Source organism: Lycorma delicatula, chromosome 5, assembly GCF_047948215.1.
Source record: "Lycorma delicatula isolate Av1 chromosome 5, ASM4794821v1, whole genome shotgun sequence".
Lineage (NCBI taxonomy): Eukaryota > Metazoa > Arthropoda > Insecta > Hemiptera > Fulgoridae > Lycorma > Lycorma delicatula.
This window is the reverse complement of record NC_134459.1, coordinates 174,614,040-174,639,943: the sequence shown is the minus strand read 5'-3', so window position 1 is coordinate 174,639,943 and position 25,904 is coordinate 174,614,040. Positions and strand designations below refer to the sequence as shown.

Sequence of the window (25,904 nt, the reverse complement as noted above, 5' to 3'; positions counted from 1 at the left end):
TGTAGATGTTTGGCTCTAACCATGCAGAAATTGTGTTTAGGGGAAATACAGCTTGATTGAATTTCTGATGGTAGACAGACCCATGAAATCTGAATGGAGGGTCTAGAAACAGTGTAGATATCTCATTAATGTGTAGATATGTAATATTAAAATGTTCAGCTTCAGTCAATTCTAAATGATTAGTCGTTAAACTATCAGTTAAGACAATTAAATTTTGAGTTAGTGGGGGTAGTTGTGGTCATTGCTACTCAGAGTAGGAAGGAAGGTTGCACTTTCAAACCCATGATGCTCGCCTGGATCAGCCTTTTATTTCAACTTGATGGCCTCTGCTTTTCAACTCCTATGCCACACAGCAGATGGCCCTTGCCAAGTTAGGTTATATAGCCGGTCGGTTATTGATGGAGCAGTTCTGCTTGCATAGTCTGTTAACCAGATCCAGGCAATTACATCAAGATAGGGTTACTTTGCCTGCACCTAATGGTATTAGATTACTCTAGGATTTATCCTTGAATGCTCTCAACGGATCCCCAAATGGAAGCAGAGAGAATCGATTTGTATGTCTGGATAGCAGAAAAGCAGTTTGGCCAACTATGGTAATTAGCTGATACTGAGTTCACTACGATCGGTAGTGGTAAGGGGAATTGCAAGTGCAAGTGACCGCACTTTAAATGTTATAAAATAAGAAAAATAAATTATGAAATTTTATCTAAATTTTCAGGTAAGGTCATTTCTTCAACCTCCAATGCAAGGAGCTATCCTGCAAACCTTTGGAGCTGGTAACATACCAACAAAAAGAGATGATTTAATTGAAGTATTTAGAGAAGCGTCAAAAAAAGGTATTATTATAATTAATTGCACTCAATGTGTACAGGGAGCTGTCGCTACAATATATAACACTGGTAAAGTAAGTACTACAGTTTTCTTTTTCTTCTTGCTTCATACTGTAGATCACTGACCTATTCAGCTTCCCATTTTTCCTTGGTTTCTCTATTTTCCCCCATCCTTTACTTTCATAATTTAAATATTAAAATTACACATTTTGAGTTAAAATGTGTATTTTGATTAGACAATCAATTTTATTCAGATGACAAGATTAATTTCATACATAATTAATTTCTCTATATTGATTAAGAACTTTTAGCATTTTTACTACATACAGCAAATCACCTGATCAGAGCAGGTTAAAGTAACAAATACAGAAATAAATCTAATAACAATGTTGATGAACTTTATAGGCATTTGCTTAGAGAAATCTTTCCCAGTAATAAAAGTTATTATTATTATTATCTTTATAACATTATTATTTGTTATTTACTTATTTTCTTACAAAGGACAATAATAAAGTGTTCTAAAATAATTTGTAAAAAGTAATAAAAGTTAACAAAAATTGAATTCTTGTAAAGTAGTACACAATGGAATTAAAAACACCTTAAATCACAAAGAAATTAAAAAATTCTACACTCTACTGCAGTGATAAAGGATGGAAACTATTTCCACTTTGATACCATTACTTTTACTTATTGCAAACAGTTATTTAATAACGTACTTCTCAATAAAAATGTGCATAACTCGTTTTATACACAACTTCCCCAGTCCTTTTTTTAAGCGTGAGGTGTCCCTTATACACCAGACTTATAGGGAAAAATGAGGAATATATTGGTTTTTCATTGTTGTCTTTACACAGCCAAATATAAAGCTATAAATCATCAAACAAGATGAAAGAAATTTAACAGTCTATAGGAATTGTTCGTTTAGTGAAAATCATTACTTTCAGAGACATCAACTCTAAGAGGTGCCTTTTGCACCTAAGTGCAAAAGTGGCTGTGATTTATGTATATCACAGCCATACAAACATCAGAGACAAAGAATGTAAAACAAAAATTAACATATCTTTCCTGTTATGAAAAAATATGTTACGAACACTTCTTGGAGTGAATGCCTTAAGCGCTTAATAATATGTAAAAGGAGGTTTCTAATCGTTAAAAAAAAATCAAGTAAGACATATGCAATGAAGTATGATACTTTCAAAATCATATAACCTGATGTTATTATCAACAATTTAAATAGATAACATTTAACACAACTAAAAAAAAGTTAATACTTTACTAACAGGAAACTAATTTAATATGCCTCAGCAATAGCAATAAGAGGTAACAATGTCAAATCCCTTTTTAAAAATTGAATTTTTCAATTTGAAAAATTCAGCAATATGATTTTTGGTTTCAGGAGTTATAAAATTGTTTCAAATTTACTTGTGAATCCTCAAGCAACAGGTTGAAGGTTGTATGAGTTATGCAAATATTTTTAATTGTGTTCAATTGTTAAAAAAATGGGTAAATAATAGTTATTAATAACCAATTTTTTGGAATGATCTCCAACTGTAAATTGTAACATTATGAATGTATTTAAGGAGGCTGGTGATTACAGTAGAAAGGGTTGCCGAAACATAATATAAAGATTAGTAGTATATTTTACTCTATAAAATACTTTACATATACAGAGAATTCAAATTGAAAAAGATGTGTTTTTGGAAAGAATAGCCTTGTGATAAATTCTGGATCCACTACTATCATCTGGGATCCAAACAGTAAAACATGGAATAGCATCTTAGTTTTCCAGTCCAGGAAAGTTCAAGATCTGACTATCTTTGCTAAAGTGATGTCGCTGATATTTTTGATTCCTAAAAGTTTTTCTGATTTTTGGAAGGACACTGGAATAGCCACTGTTACTAAAGATAAAACTTTAAAAAATTTGAAACTTACCAAGATAATTCTAATCTCTATACTACATGATTTACTGCTGAAAAATTAGACTGGGAGGTTCTGGAGTACGTATGTCATATAGTCCATATCTGAATGAATTAGATAAACTTTTTGAACCCCTCAAGGAGTCATTTTATGCAGTCCCTTGACAATAAAGAAGTAAAAACTAATGTAATTCTGAGACTGTAAGACAAAGAATCCAATTAAAACAACGAAGCAGTAAATTTATTGTTGAATTTAGTTCAACAATCAACAATAACTCCTAACTGGAGTTTATATTGAAAAGGTAAATTTTAAATATAAGGTCATTATAAAAGATTGGTAGGGTTTTAATAGCTCAAGTCAAGACATGAGGAATATTTTGAGAAATTACATTGGTAACACCTCAAAGCTTCCACCCAAAACATTTGTATCATAGCCATTTTAACCACTGTATCAGTCTCTATGTTATTTCGTGGTGTATTTCATTGTTTACTCTGTTTTTTTATCAAGAAAAATACAATGTGCTTTGTAGCATACCAAACAGAGTTCAATAATTTTAATTCAATATCCAAATGAAAAAGAGCCGTCATATAAAAGCAACATACTGATGCTGATCCAGTTATTTCAAAGAAACAGGAACTATTTTGAAACTGAAATAACCTGGAATGCAAACAGTATCAAAAGAAATTATTGAATGAATTAGACAATCTGCATTCAGAATTCCTAATAAATCCAGCTCTTGTCAAAGTCTCTGCTTACAAATTCCAAAAATGATTGTTCATAAAGTTCTTTGTATACGAGTATGGTTGTACTTGTATTCATACAAATTCAGCTACTGCAAAAAATGAAACCATTTGATACATAAAAATGTTTCCAGTTTCTTGTTGAAATTTTACACAAAAACTGAAATTTAGACAAGATCGTGGACCCTCACACTCTATTGTGTTCTTTGGTCAGGTAGGAAAACTTACACATAGATGGATAGGCTTACATGCTACATGAGAAGGTCTTGTACCCAAGCTTCTAAGAAGTCAGGAACTGTTTTTACTGTAAGTTTTCCTTGTATTTGTTAAGAGAACTGTTTACTATAAAAAATTATATGACCTGAATCACTTAAAGGAAAGGATTAGGAAGTAATTATAACTATTGCAGAGAGATATGTTATATCTTAACAGGCAGAAACTAAATCTGTTTGACATTTCCTGAGCGACAAAGGGTGTGCAAATTGAAATTTATTATTACATAACAATACTATTTGAGAGAGAAAATTAAAAAATTAATCAATACAACTGTAAGTATTTGCTTTATACTTTAAACCTGATTATTCTTTTATGATAACTCTGTGAATATTGAATATAAACTCTATTAAAACATCAATTGTTTCTTTACTTATAGGATAGCCTAAATACAAGGATTGTTCAATAATTAAATATACCAATGGCTTTAAAAATAGTTATTTATTCAATGACCATGAAACTAATGCTACATTTCAATAAAATCCCCGGTTACATTTAGGCACTTGTCTCGCTATTCTGTCAGCTTTTTTATTCTAGTAGTAAAGGATTGTTCACCTTGATGTTTTAACAACTCTTGTAATGAATTGTTAACCCATTCATTGTTGCTGAACTTGGTGATATGTAAAAACTCTGTGAGAAGACCAAACAAAAAACTGATGGTGTGGAATTGAGATTGTAAGGTAGATGTAGAAAAACTCCCAGTCCAACTTCTGAATAGTTGCCCATGTCTTTTAAGTGGTTATCATGAGGGCAGGCATTATCATGCAGAAGGATTATAGAGAGAACCAGGACATTTTACAATGTACTACTGATTGTACATTGTACTTTAAAATAATCACAATATACACAGCCTGTATACTTCCAAAACACTGTTATCATCACTTTTGGCTGATGCATAGCTTTTTAATTTTTTCCAGGAGGTACTTATTTGTTTCTATTCAATACTCTGAAGTTCAGATTCTGTCTCAAAATGATGAATTTAAGTTTCATTAAAAGTGATGCAATCTAAAACAGTATTATCTTCCGCTAAAAATCAAAGTTTAAGTTCCTTATAAATCTAAACAAAATGCTGACATTTGTTTCTGCCCAGTTTCAGTTTATTCTATTAAATAGTTTTTCTGCTGTTGGCAATAGTGTCTTTAATTATCAAACAACCCTCATACTTAATATTTGAGTTATGTTCGGTCAACACCAAATAATATGACAATAAAAATACTTTTGCTTTCAACAGGAAATTTCAGAAATAAAATAAGCATTCTCACTAAAGAAAATTTGTTATTAAATATGTATAATTTGTCACAATCATCCTGATCATTGATTACATGGATTAACCTGATAATTAGGTTTTGGCCCACCAGCATGAAGTAGTTTACTATATATATAAAGATAATGAATTAAAATTTCTAAAGTAACATCATGTATTTTCTATCTGCATTTAAGTGTGATAATTTTTATTCTCTTGTATTGCAGTACAACGATATATTTCCTTAATTTTATTTGACAACAATTAATAAAAAATGATCCTCTCAATTTTCTTCTATAAAGAACTGCCAAATGTTTTAAACGTTGATTTAATCTACTCAATAAATAATTAGGAATCATTTCATTTCAGATTTTATTTGATGCAGGAGTGATCCCTGGGGGTGATATGACACCAGAAGCTGCATTGACAAAACTGTCTTACGTTTTATCAAAAGATGACTGGGACATTAATACCAAAAGAAATGTAAGTAAAATTTAATTTAACGTAGAAATAGTATTAATAATTAAATAACTGTAATTGAAAAAAGTGAGAAACAAAAAACTGCAACATTTTGAAAAGGGTTGGTAAAATAATTTTTGCAAAATTGGAAATCAAGATTGATCTACGGGTGTTTTTGTATTAAAAAAACTATATTTACAATCTAATCTTTATTTTAATTAATCATCTATAGAATTCTATTAATTAAAATAAAGAACACTTCTTTATAAATTTGCTAAAAGTATAATCTATCGATACCTTTAACACATTTTCAGTGTCTTAGGTGTATAATTTCAAAATTATTATAAATGATAGTAGTCATTTATTAAAATATCACAGAAATTTTGCAGAGTGGAATTTTAAGTGAATATGAATTTGTTCATATTTTAAATTGAATAATTTTTTTTTTCTGAATTCTTATATTTACAATCAGCTTCTATATTGAAGCTATAAATAAGTTGTATGACAGACTATCAATTGAAATAAGATCATCCACTAACAATCCTAAAGTACAAAAACAATTAATATGATAAATACTAGTAACTATGAAATAGCATAATATTTGATAGTGCTTTTGAATACAGTTAAATGTCTTCACACATTAATCAAGACGGGTAAGTAAGTAGAACAAAATTCAGCATGTACTTTAAATAAAACAATAAAAGAAACAATAACTGTAGAGAAATAATAAACGTAAGCATCTATAAAACCGAATAACTGAAAGTAAAACAAAAATAATTATAAGAAGTGTTACCTTCAACAAGCCAGATCATCATAATAGTCCATCAACCAGGTCAAGTACATAGTCTTTTCAGCCTCCTAACGTCCTCCCTGTTGTCAAGTAAATTCAAAGCTCTCTCGAAACTAGGCGTATTCAACTTCTCAGATTTATGGAATGCCTACGTAATTGTGAATCTGAGTATTCCTCATGAACCACAGTGCTTGGGTTATGTACCATAGTATTTTACTCTTCACACTGCAGTTACAGGTTGTATCCCACAGTTCAATTTCGTAACTTCATACCGGCTTCAAGAAAGCCTTGTAAAGTAAAATTTTGTTGGATAAAGAAAGTTATGATTCCTTAGAGATATTTAAATTGAATAATTTAAAAATGAAAAATAACTAAATATTTTTTTGCTTAAATCCAACTGCTTTATTTTGAAATGAATTTTCCTGTTAAGAGGTACTTTCATGTTTTCCTCATTAATTAAGAAGCTTAATTTATAGTGAACGCTACCTCTGACAGAGGTAAAGTTTGTATAATCAAGAATGCTTGCTGAATATTCAGTTGAGTTGCATGAAAACAGTTCTATTGTCTGGTTTGTAGAATTTGGATATTGTTTTTATTTTTAAGAATAAGTTACTATTATTCTTAGCAAAGACTGAGGACATAAAAAACAAGATCTGCAATATAATAACAATATATAGTTTATACAACATATTGAACAAATATAGCATAGATTTCAATTGATAATTAATATTTGATTACATGCTAAATAGATTTTCTACCTTTTTTAAGATGATCATATTAATAATATTACCATCAGAAGCTGTATGAAAAGACTTGGGAAAAGTAATTTCATACATCTTAAAGTTAATCATTTATAATTTATAACTTGAAAGTTTAAAATTCTAATACAAATATAATGCGATTTTAATTAATGAACAAAAAATTCTTCATTAACAGGTCATGCAAAGTAATGTAAGAGGAGAATTAACGGGTGTAAAGCCTTCACATGTACAAGATGTAGATTTTGTAGATGCAGTTGCAAGATCTATGTATATGTCAATTCACAATGAATCAACCCATGTAGATAAAATATTATTTCCAGCTATGATGTGTGCAGCAGTAGAAGAAGGAGATATAAACAAACTGGCTCAACTTAAGGGTTATGTAAGTAAAAAAATATAATTTTTTTCTTCTTTTTTTTAACAACAGAAGTATTTGAATGACTCTACTGGGTTACTTAAAATACGACTCTACTACAGTCACAATGAAAAAAGAAAAATTTAATAAATGGAAATAGTAAAGACTAATAGATCATGTAATGAGAATTATCTAATAACAGCATTAAATAATTATCTAAGTATTAAAAATAATTTTGCATGGAATAAGTATGTAGAATAAATAAAAATGTAGTATACAAGAATAAAGATATCAGGAATCTAAAGAGAAATATTAATTACAAAAATTCAAGATAAATCACAATATTAGGATATTTTACAAAAAATAGACTATTTTTTCTGATTTACAAGAATTAAATAGTTTTAACAATAACAGTGTAGTCAAATTGTTGACAATACTACTGCTGTCTCTTTGTAGTCCAAAATGAAGTAAGCTCTGTTTCAGTTTTATGTCATTATTTTTAATTATAATATGATCTAGTTGTTCACATTTTCAAGTAATTACTGTTTTGCAATTTTTTTTCAGAATTTTCCAGTTAGATCAAATGAATAAGTAAAAATAGCACAAATATCATAATGTTAAATAATTCGGTATGTAGTATGTGTACCTGCAGTATGTAGAGACCTAAAATAAGTTTTTTAATGTTCATAACATTCAACAACCAGAAATTATACCTTTAAGAGACTGATCTCACAGGCCTGAAAATATTCATAAAAATTCTCTAATGATAGTTAATAACCAACCTGATCTTATTCTTTCCGACAGTGGATGGTATTGTAAATTTGGGAAGCCTAAACCTTTTATCAAGTGACTTAATTTCTAAAGAAAAGCAATTTTTTTTGTTAAGCTGGTCAATGTAGAATCGCATCTCCATCCTGAAAAAATGTAATACATCTCCATGTAAAAAAAATGTATATGCATCTCCATCCTGAAAAAGATTCCCTTATCTCATAAGGGATTATGGACAAGATGGCTGCCTAGAAACAGCCTTGAAATGTACGGATGAAAATATTTTTTTAATATTATTGTTACTTACAGATAATCATCCTTACTCACATTCCATCTTTTTTCTGTATCTCTGGTCTCTTCTTTACCCCGCTTTGGGTTTTGCAGGGGTAAATTTGAACTCATCATGTTCACGCTGAGGTTCAGAGGTCTACAGAACCAAATCACTCTTCATCTGGCTAAGGGAGGTTGCCTATGTGCCTACTCCAAGTCTGTCTCCTATTCAGTGGCAGAAGCAACTATGCAATACAGCCAACCATTACCAAAAATTACCTAATTCACATAAATTATATTTTATTTTGTTATATTCTCCTATGAGGAATAAGGTGGCTAAAAAGAATGTTCACTACTAAATGTACAGAAATAAGAAGCTTTCTTAATGAACTTTTATTCAGATTAAGCTATTGATTAAATCTAAATTTAATTGATTAAAAGTTAGCACAAATGTCACCTACAAAAATCTTTTTAGACTTAATTGTTGGTTGTGCATTACTTTGAAATTACACATTTCTACGATAAACCAAATGGAAAATATTTTGAAAATGTTAAACTATATTGTTCTTAAGACGGGTAGGGTAGGTAATCTTAATATAATGCAAAAATATCATTGAATTACAGGTTTGAGGCCTCATAAATTGTTTTGTGTGTAATGTATACGCAATACTTTTAAAAAAACTTACATCAAACTCTACGGTTATTCTTTCTCACGTGAATAAGGATAAGCAAATATACAGCATAAGGATGAGCAAAAGATACTCTAGTCACGGTATCTTTTTCAAAGATTTTAAAAAAACGCTTGTTAGTTTTAAGTCTGATCAGGATTTATTTTTTGAATCCTCAAAGTAAAAATCATAAAAACAGATTATACTTTAAATTATACATTACTTAATAATAATGGTACATCCTTTCAAGCGAATGAAAAGATTGAATTTAATTTGAATATTCATTAATAAATATTTCATTTGTAAAGTACAGTTAACAAAATATTATCGGCTTTCATTTATAAATGAAATTATAAGTAAATTAACAACTAACTAAAATGTACAGTAAAACTTAATCGGGTCATGGATAGATTGTTAACTGCTTAAATTACAACCTTATGGTACTGGAACAACTTTGAAGGCAGCAATTTTGAATTAAAATGGATGCAGAAGAATCATACAATTATATTTTGAAAAAAACAATCCTTCTGGTACCTCATCTGCACCATTTCTGCAATGGATGCAGTTAATCAAGCATTTTCAGTAAGATTTGGTTATTTAAAAAAAAACTGATGTTTATTTGATCTCTTTGTTCACCACTAAATTTACAACTGTTTAAAATATAATGCTTTGTATCGGAAAAATAATAACAGAAGGAAAATATAAAACAAAAATAATACAGATTTTTGATAAGTGTAATAAAAACAGGAAGAGATTAAAGATTAGAAAGGGACTGATAAAATTCAAAATAAGTAAGTTTTAAGATCAATAAATGAGAAAATTTGTTTCATTGTTCTTTATTTTAAAAAACTTATATAGTTTTTTAAAATAAAGAAGGTTAAAATATTAACCTACAACTGATAATAATAATAATAATAATATATAGACTGAAAGAAAATTTTCTTTATCTATTTCAGGGTGCAAATATATCATCAACAAACAGTGATTTACGAACACCTTTACATATAGCTTCTGCTATTGGCAACTTATCAGTGGTTCAATATCTTTTACTGCAAGGTGCCAGTGTCCATATGCGTGACAGGTTATATATTAAAAATAAATTTAGTAAAGGAAATAATATTAAAAAGAGCTAATTTAAAATTAACACTTCATTTTAATGTAATTTACAATTAATATTTGGAAATATGCCATATTTTCATCTAAAAATGAGAAACTTCAAAAAAATAATTTGAAGGAAATTTCTGTGAATATAAAAAATGTTTCTGTTTAATTTAATTCATTAACCTTTAACTGTATCTTTTCATGATGATCAACAAATATTATTAAAAAAAAATAAGTATATTAATACTAATTCACTGTTAATATATAGTGAGAGTTTGGTATTGAATTTAATTTAATGTAAATTTTCATTGTTGGCTCAGAAAAATTTTAAAAGTTCATCGCTATTCAATGACAACTTGAACAACTACCCTGATCAGCAATTACCCTTACTGATATGAAAAAACCACAGTTTCTCTTTGAAATTTGAATAAACTATCATTTCCAAAATATACTAGATCTTTGACTACCATAAATTTGCCATACTGAATTGCATTAGTCAATCGGTTGCATTAGCCATATCTGACATTTGTTGTAACAGTGCAGCAAGCAGATTATACCAGGCCTACTGTGTTTCAAGTTGATGGACCATGTATTTATGAGATTATAAATAATTTTTACTGAATTCAACTTGTTTAGATAAATATATAAATATACAGTTTTCATAAAAAAGGGCAACCTTTAAATAATTTTTCAACTGTTAAACAGAAAAAAGAAATTTAGCAAATGCTTCTAACTTGAAAGTATCTATATTTTCAGTATAAGATCACCCACCTCATCACCAAGCCCATTGGGAATGGGATAACTAAAAATTTTTAGGTGTAAAGTGTAGGGTTGTGAATACATTATTTTGAAGGGCATTAAAAAACTTTAAAGGAAGAAACAGGATTATGACAACTCTAATCAAAATGGTAGCTATTTAATATTTTATGCACTAGTTTCAAAAGAGGCTTACAGTCTACTGTAGGCCACTTGTGGCATATAATAGGCAAGCGATTGACCACATCTAGATTTCTTTTGAAAACTAGCAGTGAAAACATTATATTGTTGTCATAGCCTGACGTTTTTTTAAATCAAAATCGTTGCTTTTTTAAATTCCATTTAAAATTAAGAGTCACAACTCTACCTTTATAATAGACATTTTTGAGTTGTCCTTATAACAAATATTTTGTTAATAATTACTGATATATATATATATATATATATATAATAATTAATCAATTTTTTAAATCATAAAAAAAATATTAACATCTGATGAAATAATGCACACTGTGAACCACTAATTTTATGTACTATAAAAACAAGCAGTAAGTGGATTTTTCCATTTTATTATTATTGATCATATATATATATATATATATAGTGGTACTAAAAACTAGATTCATGAAACATTTTTAGAAGTTATAAAAAAGGTAAACTGGGTTTTGTGAATGTATTAGATCATTTGATTAAAAATAAAGATGCAATATCAGATATTCAGACAAACTTAAAAATATTGGAAATTAAAAAATGAGATATGGATAAGAATAATATGGGTTTTGAGATTTTAGAAAGGTATTACTTATACAAACATAAGAATAAATTTAATATGGTCAACCTTCAGACAGTATACGTACTATAAAGGCTGCAGTAGATAGTACCACTATCTGATTTGATGATAGTGGTGAGAAATTGATCTTTCAATATGGCTGGAATATGATTTTGCTTTGCTTAAGTTTTTGTTTTTATTTTAAAAGTTTTAATTTTTATCTTGTTTTAATTATATTTTTACATTTTAATTTTAACTTAATCGATTAATCTTTATAATTTTAAACAATTTTTTATATTTGATGTTTTTTATCTCTTGTTTGTTTATGATTTTTAAAAAAATTTAATTTAAATAAAAGTTTTAAACATTTTTTATATAAGATTTTAAAGTACGATGGGTTAAATTTAATTTATAGATTTTCAATAAAATTTAATTGGTTTAAAAATATTTATAACATAAAATTATAAGCGAATAAGTGGTATTTTATCATGGTTTGCAAGATGTTTTTTTGTAATATACATATAAATGTATGCAGTTGATGGTGCGAATCAAGTTTACAAAAGCGCTTCCTGTTTGTGTAATGAAATAAGGTAGGTCATCCTATTTCAATTATTCTGTACTTAGGGTTGATCTATTAAATATAAATTAATTTAGATTGGTACAGAGGAGTATTGTTAGTAAAACCTTTCTTCCCAGAAAACGTTGATATATGGACAAGTCCCTACATAGACAGTTTTTATGGAACTGAGGAAAAGTTTCCACATTTTCGTTATTTTTCCCTCATACATGTGGTTATATTCTTACTTGGGAACAGACACTAAAGATTATGAAATTTTGTCTCTATAATCTTCCCTGTCCAGACAATAAAAAACTAAATTGCTGAATTACTGAATTAATGTTAAAAGCATCTATGTTACCGAAGTGTCTCAATTTACATACAGTTTAATAATTGTAGTTGAGTAGGCGTAGTATCTGGACAACACACAAGCACATTCTTTTAAATTAGTTTCAGTCAGTGCTTTAGCTATAAGTATAATGATGCACTTTATAAATTCAAACATTCAGTTACAAGATAAATTTTGGAAATTCCTAAAACGTATACATTTTCTAATGTAACACAAATGATGTTTTAATAGATGAATATAATTATTGTCTCTATACAGCTACTGTATAGAGGCAATAATTATTTATTTCCAAGAAATAGCCTATTTTGTATGACAAAAAAATTTTTACAGGTCTGACCAAAAATACCAAAGCTATTTTTATAATATAATAAGGGCTTTACTTAAACAAACAAATCAAATTCATTACAGCAGACTTATACTTTTAGTGTGCCGCTAAAATACAGTTATGATTAACCAAATGTTGTGTGACGTTATTAACAAACTGTTATTACAGTAATATAATTAGTATGCATTCAAAAGTTATGATTAGAGTTCAGTATCACGTAGATAAATGTAATAACAAATATATACATAAAACAAGATTTAGTCTAAATTATTTTATACTAAATCTTGTTTTAACAGTGATTAAATTATTTTCGTTATTTTTACTTAGGCTGCATTTGATTTCATCCAGACCATCCATCTGGATGACAGAGGTTTTACTGAAAATAAAGAGTCCTATGAGATGTTAGCCAAACTTATGGGACAGATTCCAGACATTAAAATAAACAAAAACATTCATATGGACAAATACCATATTTCATTTCATTTTTCCTCCGCCTGCAATTTTGTGTTTTTCAATTAAGAATGAATTACATTCTTAATTTTCAATTAAGAATTTAAGAATGAATTAGATATTTTTTAATAAATTTCGGTGTACATACCCGACAACAACTACTACAAAATAATTAAGTTTAAAAATCTTAACTTGAAAATTCCAAAATGACTGCCATTAAAATTTTTAATCATTAATACAAATATTAGTAAATATTAATTTTATAGAATTATGTTTTATTGGATAAAATGTTAAGCATTTTATTATAACACCTCACAGTTTAATGAATTTCTCCATTCTTCCTGATATATTATAATCTTTTGGAGTAATCATATTTGGGGTAATCTTAACCTAAATGTAATCACTATATCCTAAAGCCTCATTTATTTGTTTTATATATTCTACTCTTTGTTTTTGTGTAACATCCCTCTATTTCCAGATTAACTAAACCCAGAACCTTTTAATTTATTTCCTACTGATCAATCAAAGTTCACCTCTACAAGATTCTGTAAACAGAATTTTCTCCTCGCTTTTTTTACTTAAAACCTCATAATTTTGTATTTTATCGATCTAACAATCAATATCCAGTAAATGTGGTATTCCGGTAATACCACATTTCAAGTGTTACTATTCCATTTTATTACCATCTTCAATTTCATAAATGTAAGGAAATAAGCATCTAATAATGAATAAAAATTTTCCAACTTCTTTTTCAGTGAATCTAGATATCTACACCGATGGGTTTAAGCTAGGTGACTCATTGGTAATTGCTTTTGGTTAATTATAAGGTATATATGTTTGATCTGCCTTAGTATATTGATTTTGGGTGTATTGATTTTCTTCATAACAAAAGTTTCAATTTTTTTTATTATATATTGTTACTAATTATTCAATTAATTGTACAATTACAATAATCCACAATTTATAATTCAACATTCTAATTTTAAATTACAGAAACATATTTTGTGTAGTCTAGAATAATAGCAATAATAAAATGTTTTAATATAACTTATATAATTAAAAATTAGATTTCTAATTCCAGTAATTTTAATTAAAAAATCTAGTAGAATGCTATTTACTAGATTATTAGTGTATTCTCAAACAGTACAATTTTAAAATTTTTGTTGTATATTACTTTTTAAAAATAAATTTTACAGGTTTGATCTAACACCATTAATGCAAGCAATTGAAAATGAACATGAAGATGTAGTTAAACTGTTAAGACAGTGTGGAGCGCATTTAACTCTAAGTCCTCTACAAATTGCTGATCGAATTTGCTTGTAAGTCAATCCACATTATTGACATGAAATGTATCTAAAATATAGCACTAATCTAAAGTGTACATATTGTGAAATGAAAATTCTATTAATCAATCAAGGTCTATAAATATCACACCTGAGAAAATAAAAAAATTTCATTTTAAATGAAATATCTTTTAAGTTATATTTTAAATAATACTTTTACACCATAAAATACCATTTATACATACTACTGTTTTTCTTTTTGAGAAAGCAATGTTTGCAATATAACTTTTAAAACAAATGACAAACTGAAATAAATTTTACAACGAAACCTTTTTTGAAAAAAATTACTTCAGTCATCCTTACGACCACCTTCAGTAACCCGCTTCATAAAAATGACTGCAGAGATTTTGAAATAAGTTTTTATAAAATTATTATTATACATTATTATTATTAATGTTGTAAACATTTATAATTTTTTAATCAATATTATTGTTGACTATTATGGACAGAACAGTAAAAGATAAAATTTTATTAACAATATGCCACCCAATTTTCATATTTATTGAATGCCCCTTTACGAACTTATTTTCAGTCGTTTACTTACACATAATTGTAAAATGAAATCGGTTGTCATCATTAATTTGAGTGTTATTATGGCAAGATTAAAAAACACTGTTCATTCTGGTTTTTATATTGAGGTTTCTGGTCATTGTTCATAGATTGTTGTACTTCACATATCTGTGTAGAGTATTTTTACTATATTCAAGATTGAAGATTTATCTTGTACCGAGGGGAGATGGCATTCAACTTTTCTAAGTTTACATATAATTTTATAAGGTTTTAAATCTTTTTTACTACATAATTACAATATTATGCAAAGCAGCTGAAATTAAAGAAATATACTAAAATCGTATGCATGTATTTAGTGCTTACATCAACTTGTTACTTCCTGTGTATAAGGAAGTGTTGTAATCGCAAAAAATTTCAGATTTCATCTCTGAATCCATTTTGACTAGTTTCAGTATGATGTCTGTACGTATGTATGTATGTACGCATAACTCAAAAAATGATTAGCCGTAGAATGTTAGAATGTTGAAATTTTGGATGTAGGACTGCTGTAACATCTAATTGTGCAAAAAATTATCAAAAGATAAGTATCACAAAAATAAATAAAATAATTAAATCGAATAATAAGATAAACGCCAGAAGTTGCTAAAGTAGAAGAATGAACCTAAAAATTGCAAAAACATTTGATTGCAATCGACTGAACCAAAAGTGTATTAAAGAGCCCAAAATCAAAAAAAAATCTGGATTTTGGACTTTTTCTTAACTGCAGTAATAAGCGCTCATCGAGTGCTTTTTAACGATATATCATAAGTGGTATTTATTTTCATTTGTTCCAGAGTTATAGCCAAATAAAGTTTTAATTAATAAAATATCTGGAAGGTACATCAGTTGAAACCACTTCATTTCCTTTCTTTAACTTTTCTTTTCTTAATTTAAATATATTGATTTATTAATAATTATTAACCTCTGATTGTAAAAAAAATTTTACAATAAATAATTCAATAATAAAAATAAAAATAAAAAATGTGAAAAAATCAGAAGTTAGTGAAATAAAATTTTATGTACTTTTAAAAATGTGTGTATGTAATTTAATAGGGGCACAAGGAAGTCTTGTGGTGTCCACATCAGCTTTTTTTTTGTTTGATATCTCCAAATTGGATGAACCAATTTGAATGAAATTTAGCACAATAATTTGCATAAAGGGGCGTTGATAGTATTTAATTTTGGACTCGATCAGTTAAGGAGATGGGAAGTTACAGGCATTATAGGTCCCATATCTGCAAATTTTTTTTAAAGCTAAGTAAATCTTTTCAAATAATTTAATGCACTTTAGGTAGCTAATACACTTTTCACAAGTTTATTCAAACCCCCAAAGAGATGTAACTAAAAAACCTTTTTTCTTTTTTTTTCTAGATTCTAGAACTGTTTCTTAATTTCACAAATGTATTTTTTTAATTTTTTCTGAATTTTAAACCCAAATACTTATCAACATACACACACCCATACATACAAAATTTTGAAAACAAGAATACTTGAACTCATGGTAAAATTTTTACCCGTAGTAAAATCCACTGAAAAAAGTAAAAACCAATTTTATGTTTTTTTTCTTTAATCTACAATTTTTGTCAATTAAGTAATGAAACAAATATTTTGTTACAGAGCAGCTAGCTATGGCCAATTAAACAAGATACGTTGTTATAAGATATCAGGTGCTAATTTATCACACCCAGATATGTCTGGAAGAACACCTTTGCATTCGGTAAGTGTGTTTTGCATTTTTATTTATAAGGAAATTTAAGCAAAAATTCTTTTAAATTTATTTAAAAGAAATTAAGCAAAATATGATGATTAGGAACTTCATCCTGCAATTTTATTAAATTATTCAAAATTGATTTATTACTTAAATACAACTGATATCAACTGCTATCTAATCTGTAAATGTATATGAAATGATAACGGTATAATGATAAATGTCTACCGTATTTTATGAAACTTGCATATTACGATAAAGTTGAAAACTCTACAGGTATTCTTGGAAATAGAAACTGCTTTCTGTCATTTGGTAAAAGATGATTACAAAAAATTAGATCAAAGTGTAATAAGAGTATTAAATAATACTAACACATCCTTATGATGATAAACCGCATCTCTTAGAATGTTTTGCAGCACCTAGAGCGTGTTAGAGGTCACATCCTGGAAATTAAAAAATGTGAAGGAAAACTTCCTATACCTATGTATGTTTGATAAACTGTTTTTAAGTATATAACTGAAATTGAACAACATTAAATGCGATTTTACTACGTGCTGTTGATATATGTAAGTAGATTGGTATATATAACTATTGACTACAGCAGTAGATTTCACTTAAAATGTATTAAATAAAAAAAGAGAAAACCAATTGAAAATTTATGAAAAAATTGAAAAAGGATTAAATCAAATCTGTTGAACACCTTGAAGCACGAGCTCGTAGCATTTTAAAATTATTAAAAATTATAAACAACTTGTTTTCAAACTACATGGAGGTTGTTCTTCCGAAGAACCTTTCAGAGTTAAAATGATGAAGCTCAATGAAATTATTAGTATAAAACGCTATGTTGGATAGACTGAAAGCAAATTCACACCACACACAAATACAATGATTGTATACAGGCGCTACACAAAAGAACAAAATCAATCTTTCTAAATTGTCAAATAAAAATAGAACAGATATACAAAACCACTAATATCAAAGGAGATTTTACACATACACAAATAAAACAAAATTTATCATGCTTCAACAATATGAAATATACAAATGCTATAACATATTAAACAAACATTCAGTGTAATTCAATATATATAATATATATATTGAACTACACTGAATGTTTTTAATATGTTATTTTAGTAGATTGTATGTATTTAGTAGATAGGTATGCAGGAATAATTTATATTCCAAAAATTTGATGCAGCCTGATATGTCCTTTGTAGTGATGATTATCATAAAAAATCTTCTGAAAAAAGATTCTCATCAAAGCAAATTATAAAGATCTGACCAAGTAAGTCACAGCACTTACTAAAGCAGTTGACAGCAGTTATATCTAGAATTGCAATAAACAGTAACAATCCTTTCATTTCATAATTGCACGAAGTACATCTCCAAAGAGGAGACACGTCAAGGTTGAGAGGTTGAAATGCGGATATTAATAAGGATGAAGAAAGTAAGATGGTCGGACAAAGTGTGAAATTTGCAAATAATGAGCAGGATTAAGTACCGTGCTGGAAGTACGCAGAAGAAAAGTTAACCGATTAGGATGTAGTTAGAGAAAGTAAGGTCTTGAGAACCGCATCAGAAGAGTCAGTAGAAAGAGAAAGGAAGTAAGGATGAAGTTAATAAATGACATAAGAACTGGAAACTACAAGGGGACAAAGGAGAAGACTTGGGACGAGAATGAATGTAGACAGCAGTGATATAAGAGAGCTGCTGCCAGGAAGAACACCAAGTGACGGTGATGAATTTACTTTAAAAGTTAGACTTGTAGACTAGGTTATAATTATTTTTTTAAAAACAGATGGGGTTATCAGCTACAGATTGTCTGCCTTTTAACAGCTATTAATCTTGTTCCCACACAGCATTCCAAGCAGATATTTTGCTGGTATATTTTGGTTTTACTTTCTTTTTAATAGTGTCTATTGTTTTTCATTTTTATTGTGTGTGTGCGTGCGTGTGTATGTTGTTATTTCATTTGTTGTCAATACATATAATTCCTAAACAACTAATTTATGTATTGTTTGTTTTATTTCAGGCTGTAGTATCTAAACAAGTAAAAACAGTGAGATATTTACTGCACTCAAAGGTAGATAGAGAAATAACAGATCCGATGGGATTAACTGCACAGGAATTAGCCGTGAAACTTAATCTAGACTCAATAGTACAACTTTTTTCTATTGAATTTATATCCATAGAGTCAGTCCCTGTATTACCTAAATTAAAATCTAGTTCACATGTCTGTGCGAATGGTGTAAGCAGTAAAAAAAAAGAATAACAAAAATTTATAATTAGAATGAGAAAACATAAAATATTTTACGCTAAAACAAATCGACAAAAAAATACAATATTACAATACAGCAGTGTTTTTTATATGTAGTTTTTCTGATATAACCCACAAAAACTGATTTTTTTCAAATAATCATAATAATCCAGTTTTATGTAACTACATGGTTATTTAGATTTTATTCTGTTACTGCTTCCACATGAATTCATCTAAAGGCAGGTGGATACCCTTTTTAGGAGAAACAGAATTTACAAACAGCAGCCAAAAGATTAATATAATCGGATAATTGAGAGGAATTAATAGTGCTTCCGGCCCAGATACTGTATTGTCTCCTGTTGAATCTACCCTTGCATATATGTAATGATAACATGTATGTTTAACTAAAATCAAAAATTAAAGTAACTGTAATCAAAAAATAAAATAAAAATTAATTATATTAAACAAACAATTTTTACTATATAACTCATGATTTGTTTCTTTTTTTTTATACAATGTTTATAAAGAAATCTTAAGAGATTGTTTATAGTGCCATAAATGCCAATTTAAAATGAAATTGTTTTTTTTCTCTTTTTAACAAGCAACAAAAATAATAGGAGTTTAAGCAAGAGGAATTGCATTAAACCAGGACTCGGTTCATTTAATAACCAGCCCGGAGGGCCTAGCTGCGGAGGGCATTCATACGGGGCACGCCTCTGCAGCTATGTATATATATATATTATAAGAAGATTAATTATAATCGTAATCAAGTTCAAACTCACTTGCTGCTGTGACTTGCTGCAGAAGCGAGTTTGAAAACACACAAAGTTTACCTAAATTTTAGGTTATGTACGTTTACAACCTTAAATTGAGCGTAACTGAAGAACGACTCGGCCAATCTTCATCAAATTTCACATGCACAACTTGGAGATCCACTACTACAGCGTAACAAAATTTTAATGAAATCAATCCAGTAGTTTTGGAGATTTTCGAGCCAGATATTTTTAAATTTTTTGGAACAGTTGAGAGTAACTCAAGAGCGATTCAATCGATATTATTCAATTAACACTATTATAGCGCATTTAAATTTCAATAAAATTAATCAAATAATTTTTGAAATTTTCGAGTCACAAAATGTTATACGTGAATATTATTTTTGACATTTTCGCATAAGATTTTATTCACAAATGGTATTTTTGTAATTCTCATACCTCAAAATTTAAAGAGAATTAATTTTCATCCCCGATCCCATTATGCCACCGCGAAATAATACCTCAAATTGAGGTTATCTTGTCTGTTGTCGCCCTTAAATTAGCGTAACTCAGAAACGCCACAAATTTTATACCCCTGAATGTAAAAAGAAATTACATTTGAGTGAATGGTATTTTTTTTTTTTTTTTTTTTTTTTTTTTTTAGTACTCCTGATACCTTCTCAAAACGTCATCACCAATCCCCAAATTTTTTAAATCGTGCGATCGAAAGAAATAATACCGTACTTTTCTTCGAAAAGTCTACATACATATGAAATTACATCCTTCCGAAATTTTTCAACGCTAAAATTATGTTTTTTGATTAAGAGGAGGGTCAGGTAACGTCAAGATTAGTAATTTTGCTAAATTTGATCCGATTATCATACTTTAACTTATTTACTGTACCTTGTAAATGTCATTACGGTCTTTGTAGTTATCCGAAAAGCAAAAAGAAAAAAAAATTACTTTGTTGTAAAATAAATCTCGCTTTTTCCGTCATTGTATGCAGGGTAGGATCATTTGTAATAGCAAAAGGTATAAAAAAATTTATTTTTACACTTCAATAATTTCCTCCATAATAACGTCAACTATTATCGATGTTTTATTTTATTTTTTGAATTTTCTTAACCTAATTTTGTCGTCCTTAGTGAAGGAATTGTTCATAGAACTGTTTATAGAAGAACCGAACGAACTTTCTTATAACCAAATAAAAAGTGCTAAACTAAAACCAGCATTTCCTTAAACAATTCAGTATATAAAATTTACCTCCTTTTACTTATAACTCATTCCCGTAATAAGAATTTATCACTTGTATACTCGAGAAATTATAGTAAATTTAAAACATGTAACAAAGTTAAATAGAAAAGGAAAATATATATATATATATATATATACATACACACACACACAATGTAGTCCTATCCTAATACTTTTTTCCTTCAATATATTATATTTTTGTGAATAATGAATATAAGAGTTCATATAAAGGGAGGGGGTTGGAAGTAAAGGGAATGTAGCTTAGGGAATAAAGAAAGGCGAAGCGACACCCTACCTGGACGTGTCGAGGGAGACATGAAATGAAAGAATTATGAAGACTGAAGGGTGGAAAAACAAAGGCCACTAACAAGAACTCTGTTTTATACTGGGGCGCGAAATATCCAATTTACTGATATACAGAGTACAAGACGAATTCGGAGTAGCAAATTTCAAACTGCGACATAGTAATGAATTAGGCTTTGTAATCTTTTGTTACTATGACGTACGAGTACGTACAATATGTAAAATAAGTTAAGTTAGAATGCAAACAAGATAAATAAAGAACGCTTTAATTTACCGTCAGGCATTTTTTTTTTTTAATATATATTAAAATTGGTAATACGATATATTATTAATGTTAAATATTTAAATATATTATTATATTAAGCGTAATAAAAATAAATTATAGAAATTCAAGATTTATTAGCGAAGGGCAGCTCTAACATATACACAGATCCTGAAAAGTGGATAAAATGTCAAATTAATTATAGTGGAGCGCCGATTGTTCAAACTACTGTTTTCCGGATGTCCAACTATCCGGACTGTTTACATCGCCATTAGGAAACTAAAAAAAAAAAAATACACTACATAATAATTTTTAAATACTATTAAAGTAAAAGCTTTACTTTAACAAAAAATTTATTTTTACGACTTTTTTTGTATTAGGTTAATTTAGACCTGTGTGTAAACCACATATAAAATTAAATTCTGAAAAAATTGATGGAAAAATACATTGATCGGTCAAGCGTATTATTATGATCGATTTTATTCTGCTGTCATAATCTTATGCGGTAGGTCAAAAAATGACATAAATACTGTATTCGCCTAATATAAAATTCATAACTGTACGTAGGATAGATTGGATAATTTACACGACTTCTTGATAAAATCACACGGTTTTAGATACGCTGAAAATGAAAATGAACATGAAAAATAAAAATTGTAAAACGGTGAACAGGTAAATCGTTAGTAGTTAAATACAGCGTAGGAACAATTACTATGAATTACGTGTTGCAACTCGAAAAAAAAACGAAGTTTTTCTAGGAAGACGATGAAGAAAACAACTTTACGGGCACTTTTTTGGTTGTTTGTTCAAAAGCGATCCCTTGGTGAGCCAATTTCTGGACCGATTATTGTAGAAACGTACATTATTTTTAATGAGAAACTAAATTGAAATGAACATTTTTAACGACGTACAAGACGGCTTCGAGATTTTAAACGACATCTTAGAATTCGGCAACTTGAAATTCAAGGAGAAATATTATCACATATTGTTAAATAAATTCATTTGCTGCTGCAAATGAATTTATTTAACAATATGATGATTTTTTGAAAGGTTACAACGAATACTTTATTTATAACGTCGACGAAACGTGCCTTGAATGGAAATATCTCTCCTTAAAAAAACTACAGTTTCCCCCGAAGAAGAATCAGAATTTTATAGGCCTAGAAAATGTTTAAAGAACGTGTGATATTGTCGGTCGGTGGTAACGCGACTGGAGATCACCGATTAAATCTTATCCTGTTTTCCAAATAAAAAAGACCACGTGTTTTTAAAGGTGTCTGCAATCTTCTCTTTATTTACATTCTGACCTCCGTAGAGGAAGACATCCGCCTTGTGACGGTCCCGGTCACCACACCACCGTCTGCGTTCGTACCCCTGATGTGTGTTACCGGAAGTCGTCTTTTAGACCTTCTAAACCTGATAACATATCACAGTCATCGATTTAGTCTATGTCAGGTTACCACCGATGCTGATTTAGATCTCGAGAAGAATAGAAATCGGGAATGCAGTTACGAGAATGGAAACACCCCGAAACGCTACAACTACGTATGTTAAGAGTATGCGAAGTTGCTTCCTACGAAAATTTTAGAAAAAAAAAAATTTGTTATCCTTTTGTAATAATAATACATACGAAGGGAAAGAAAAATGTGTCTAGTAATAATAATATAATAATTCACAGTTTGCTGTGAATTAAGCTATCGTAGCGGCAGACCAAAACTATACGCCGTTGAACCTAGCCAACAGGACTAACAACGTAGAACACAAGAAAGAGAGCGATGCAGATAAAATTCTAGATCGGGGAAGAAAAGATCTGCGTGGGAGATATAGTCACCGTCTAGACCAGGAAGGAGTCGACAAAGCAGCTACAGATAATCGGCTTGTGCAGGGAAAGTTACATTCTAAGACGGAGGGGTTTATATGTAGCATACAGGATCAAGCGGTAGCAACGAGAAATTTTAAGAGATTTATTCTTAAAGAAAATATCAACAAAGTGTAGACTATGTATGCAACACAATGAAACAATAGACCGTATAAACACTGGTTTGTCCGATTCTAGCTCCGACGGAGTACACCAGGAGGCACAACAACGTGGCAAAAATTGTACACATAGAACTCCGCAGTAGATACAAGATAGTTTCAAAAATGGCCCTACTATACTATGATCCGTCCTCCTTTTTGAAGAACAACAGCGCAAAAATTTCTAGAACCAGGGAATTGTAACAGCAAAACCCATCGACTGTAATAAACCGGATATAGTAGTAGTTGATAAAATGGAAAAAGTAACTTACCTAATAGACGGAGACATCCCATCAAGTAACAACATCAACACTAAACGCAATGAGAAGCTGCAGAAATATACAATGTTGCTTTTTAAATTAAAGAAATGTGGAATCAAAAAGAAGTTTATATAATCCCGATAATTGTATCTGCGAAGGGAATAATACCATCTACTTTGCACAACAGTCTTCAATAAACAATCGACACTACCTACTGTCTTCCGGCAAATATTTCAGTGTGTTCTCACCAAGATGAACCCAGAGGCGGTGGTATACACTGATGGATCGAAACAAAACGATACCGTTGGTTGTGCTTTTGTTGTTAATGAAAGAACTTATATGTTTGGCCTACCCGGTATTACGAGTGTGTTCACCGCTGAAAACTAGTCGCTATAAATAAGGCTCTAAATATCATTAACCCTAAATATAGAAACATGCTTATTTTCAGTGACTCGTGTAGTGCTCTCCAAGCCTTAAAAAGCTTTTATTCCAAACATCCTATCGTCATTGAAATTTACAACGCAATCGCTAAGTTGAATAATCGCAACACAGAAGTAAGTTTTTGCAAGTAAGTAAGCCGCGTAGGAATTCCAGGTAATGAATAAGCAGATTATGCTGCCAAAGAAGCACGTATTCAGCCTCCTTTCACCACCCGAGTTCCTACCTCTGATTTTATTAATCGTGTAAAACAATCGCTGAGAGTAAGGTGGCAAGATGACTGGACGACTACCGTCGATAATAAATTCCGGTAGATTAAATATTCTGTGTTGCCATTGGACTCCTCATGCAGAAAAGCTCGAAGTGAAGTAGTCCTCTGCCGATTGCGGATATGACATACGAGGGTCACACAGGAGTACCTAATGTCAGGAGGACACGCACCCCTATGCACACGATGCAACTACCGCATGACTGTGCACCACATACTCATAGACTGCATATGTTATGCGGCGTAAATTTAATCTACCCAAAAACATGATAATTGGTATCTTGTACAATGATAATGAAATTTTGAACCGGATGTTTCTGTTTTTGCGTAGTACTCGGTTACTGCAACAAATTTAATATTGTCATATATATTTTTTATGTAAGAAGAGTTTTTGATAATTTTTTTCCCCTTACTTTCGATTTTGATTTTTTTGGTTCTATGTCTTTAATTTTATTATCCGATTAGGGAGCCTTTTGCACAACCTATCGGAATTAGTTAAATTTTATATCGTTTCCTTTTCTATTATTTTAGCTTTTATTTTAAAGACTCCATCTGTGATATTAATTTTGAGTTTTATTTCACTTTTTTAACTTTGGTTTTTACTTAGTTTTAAATTTTTATTATATAATTTATATTAGTTTTAAGCGTTATTTAGTTTTATTATTTTAGTGTTATTTTACCTTTTTATAAAAAAAAATTCCGTGCGATGATAACCCACAGACGTTTTTGGTCCACAAAAAAAAAAAAGTCTTGAAAAACTGAAGATCCAGTGGAAAACCCACGCGCTAATGGAACGTGAAAATTGACACCTGCCATGTTGCCCGGAAGGCACTTAGTCAACAATAGCAAGCCTAACTCGTCGGTATAAATTACTCCGAGTTTAAGGAATGTCACCGGCAAAAGTAAAAGCTGTGAAAGTGTGGGATAATAATAATAATAATAATAATAATAATTCACAGTTTGCTGTGATAAACAGTTTAAGGAGTATGTATGTAATTATGGTGACATGAAAACAGTTTATGTATTTGGAAAAAAATCTGAACTCAATATACGGTTTTTGTTTTTTTGAAGGAAAAAAAATACATATATATTTTTTATTTTTGTACCGAAA

The 25,904-nt window shown here is 29.2% G+C and overlaps 1 protein-coding gene across 1 annotated transcript in view; it reads left to right on the top strand.

Moving 5' to 3' along the window:
• The window catches only part of LOC142325598 (L-asparaginase), a 90,768-nt gene extending 71,031 nt beyond the window's left edge, over positions 1–19,737 (top strand). Inside the window, exons 7-13 of the mRNA XM_075367542.1 lie at positions 719–904; positions 5,373–5,486; positions 7,189–7,395; positions 10,031–10,155; positions 14,577–14,699; positions 16,890–16,989; positions 19,016–19,737. Of these exons, the coding sequence (XP_075223657.1) occupies positions 719–904; positions 5,373–5,486; positions 7,189–7,395; positions 10,031–10,155; positions 14,577–14,699; positions 16,890–16,989; positions 19,016–19,255 (1,095 nt within the window). The 3' untranslated portion in view covers positions 19,256–19,737. The remainder of the gene's footprint in view (positions 1–718; positions 905–5,372; positions 5,487–7,188; positions 7,396–10,030; positions 10,156–14,576; positions 14,700–16,889; positions 16,990–19,015) is intronic.
• Positions 19,738–25,904: the final 6,167 nt, after the last annotated feature.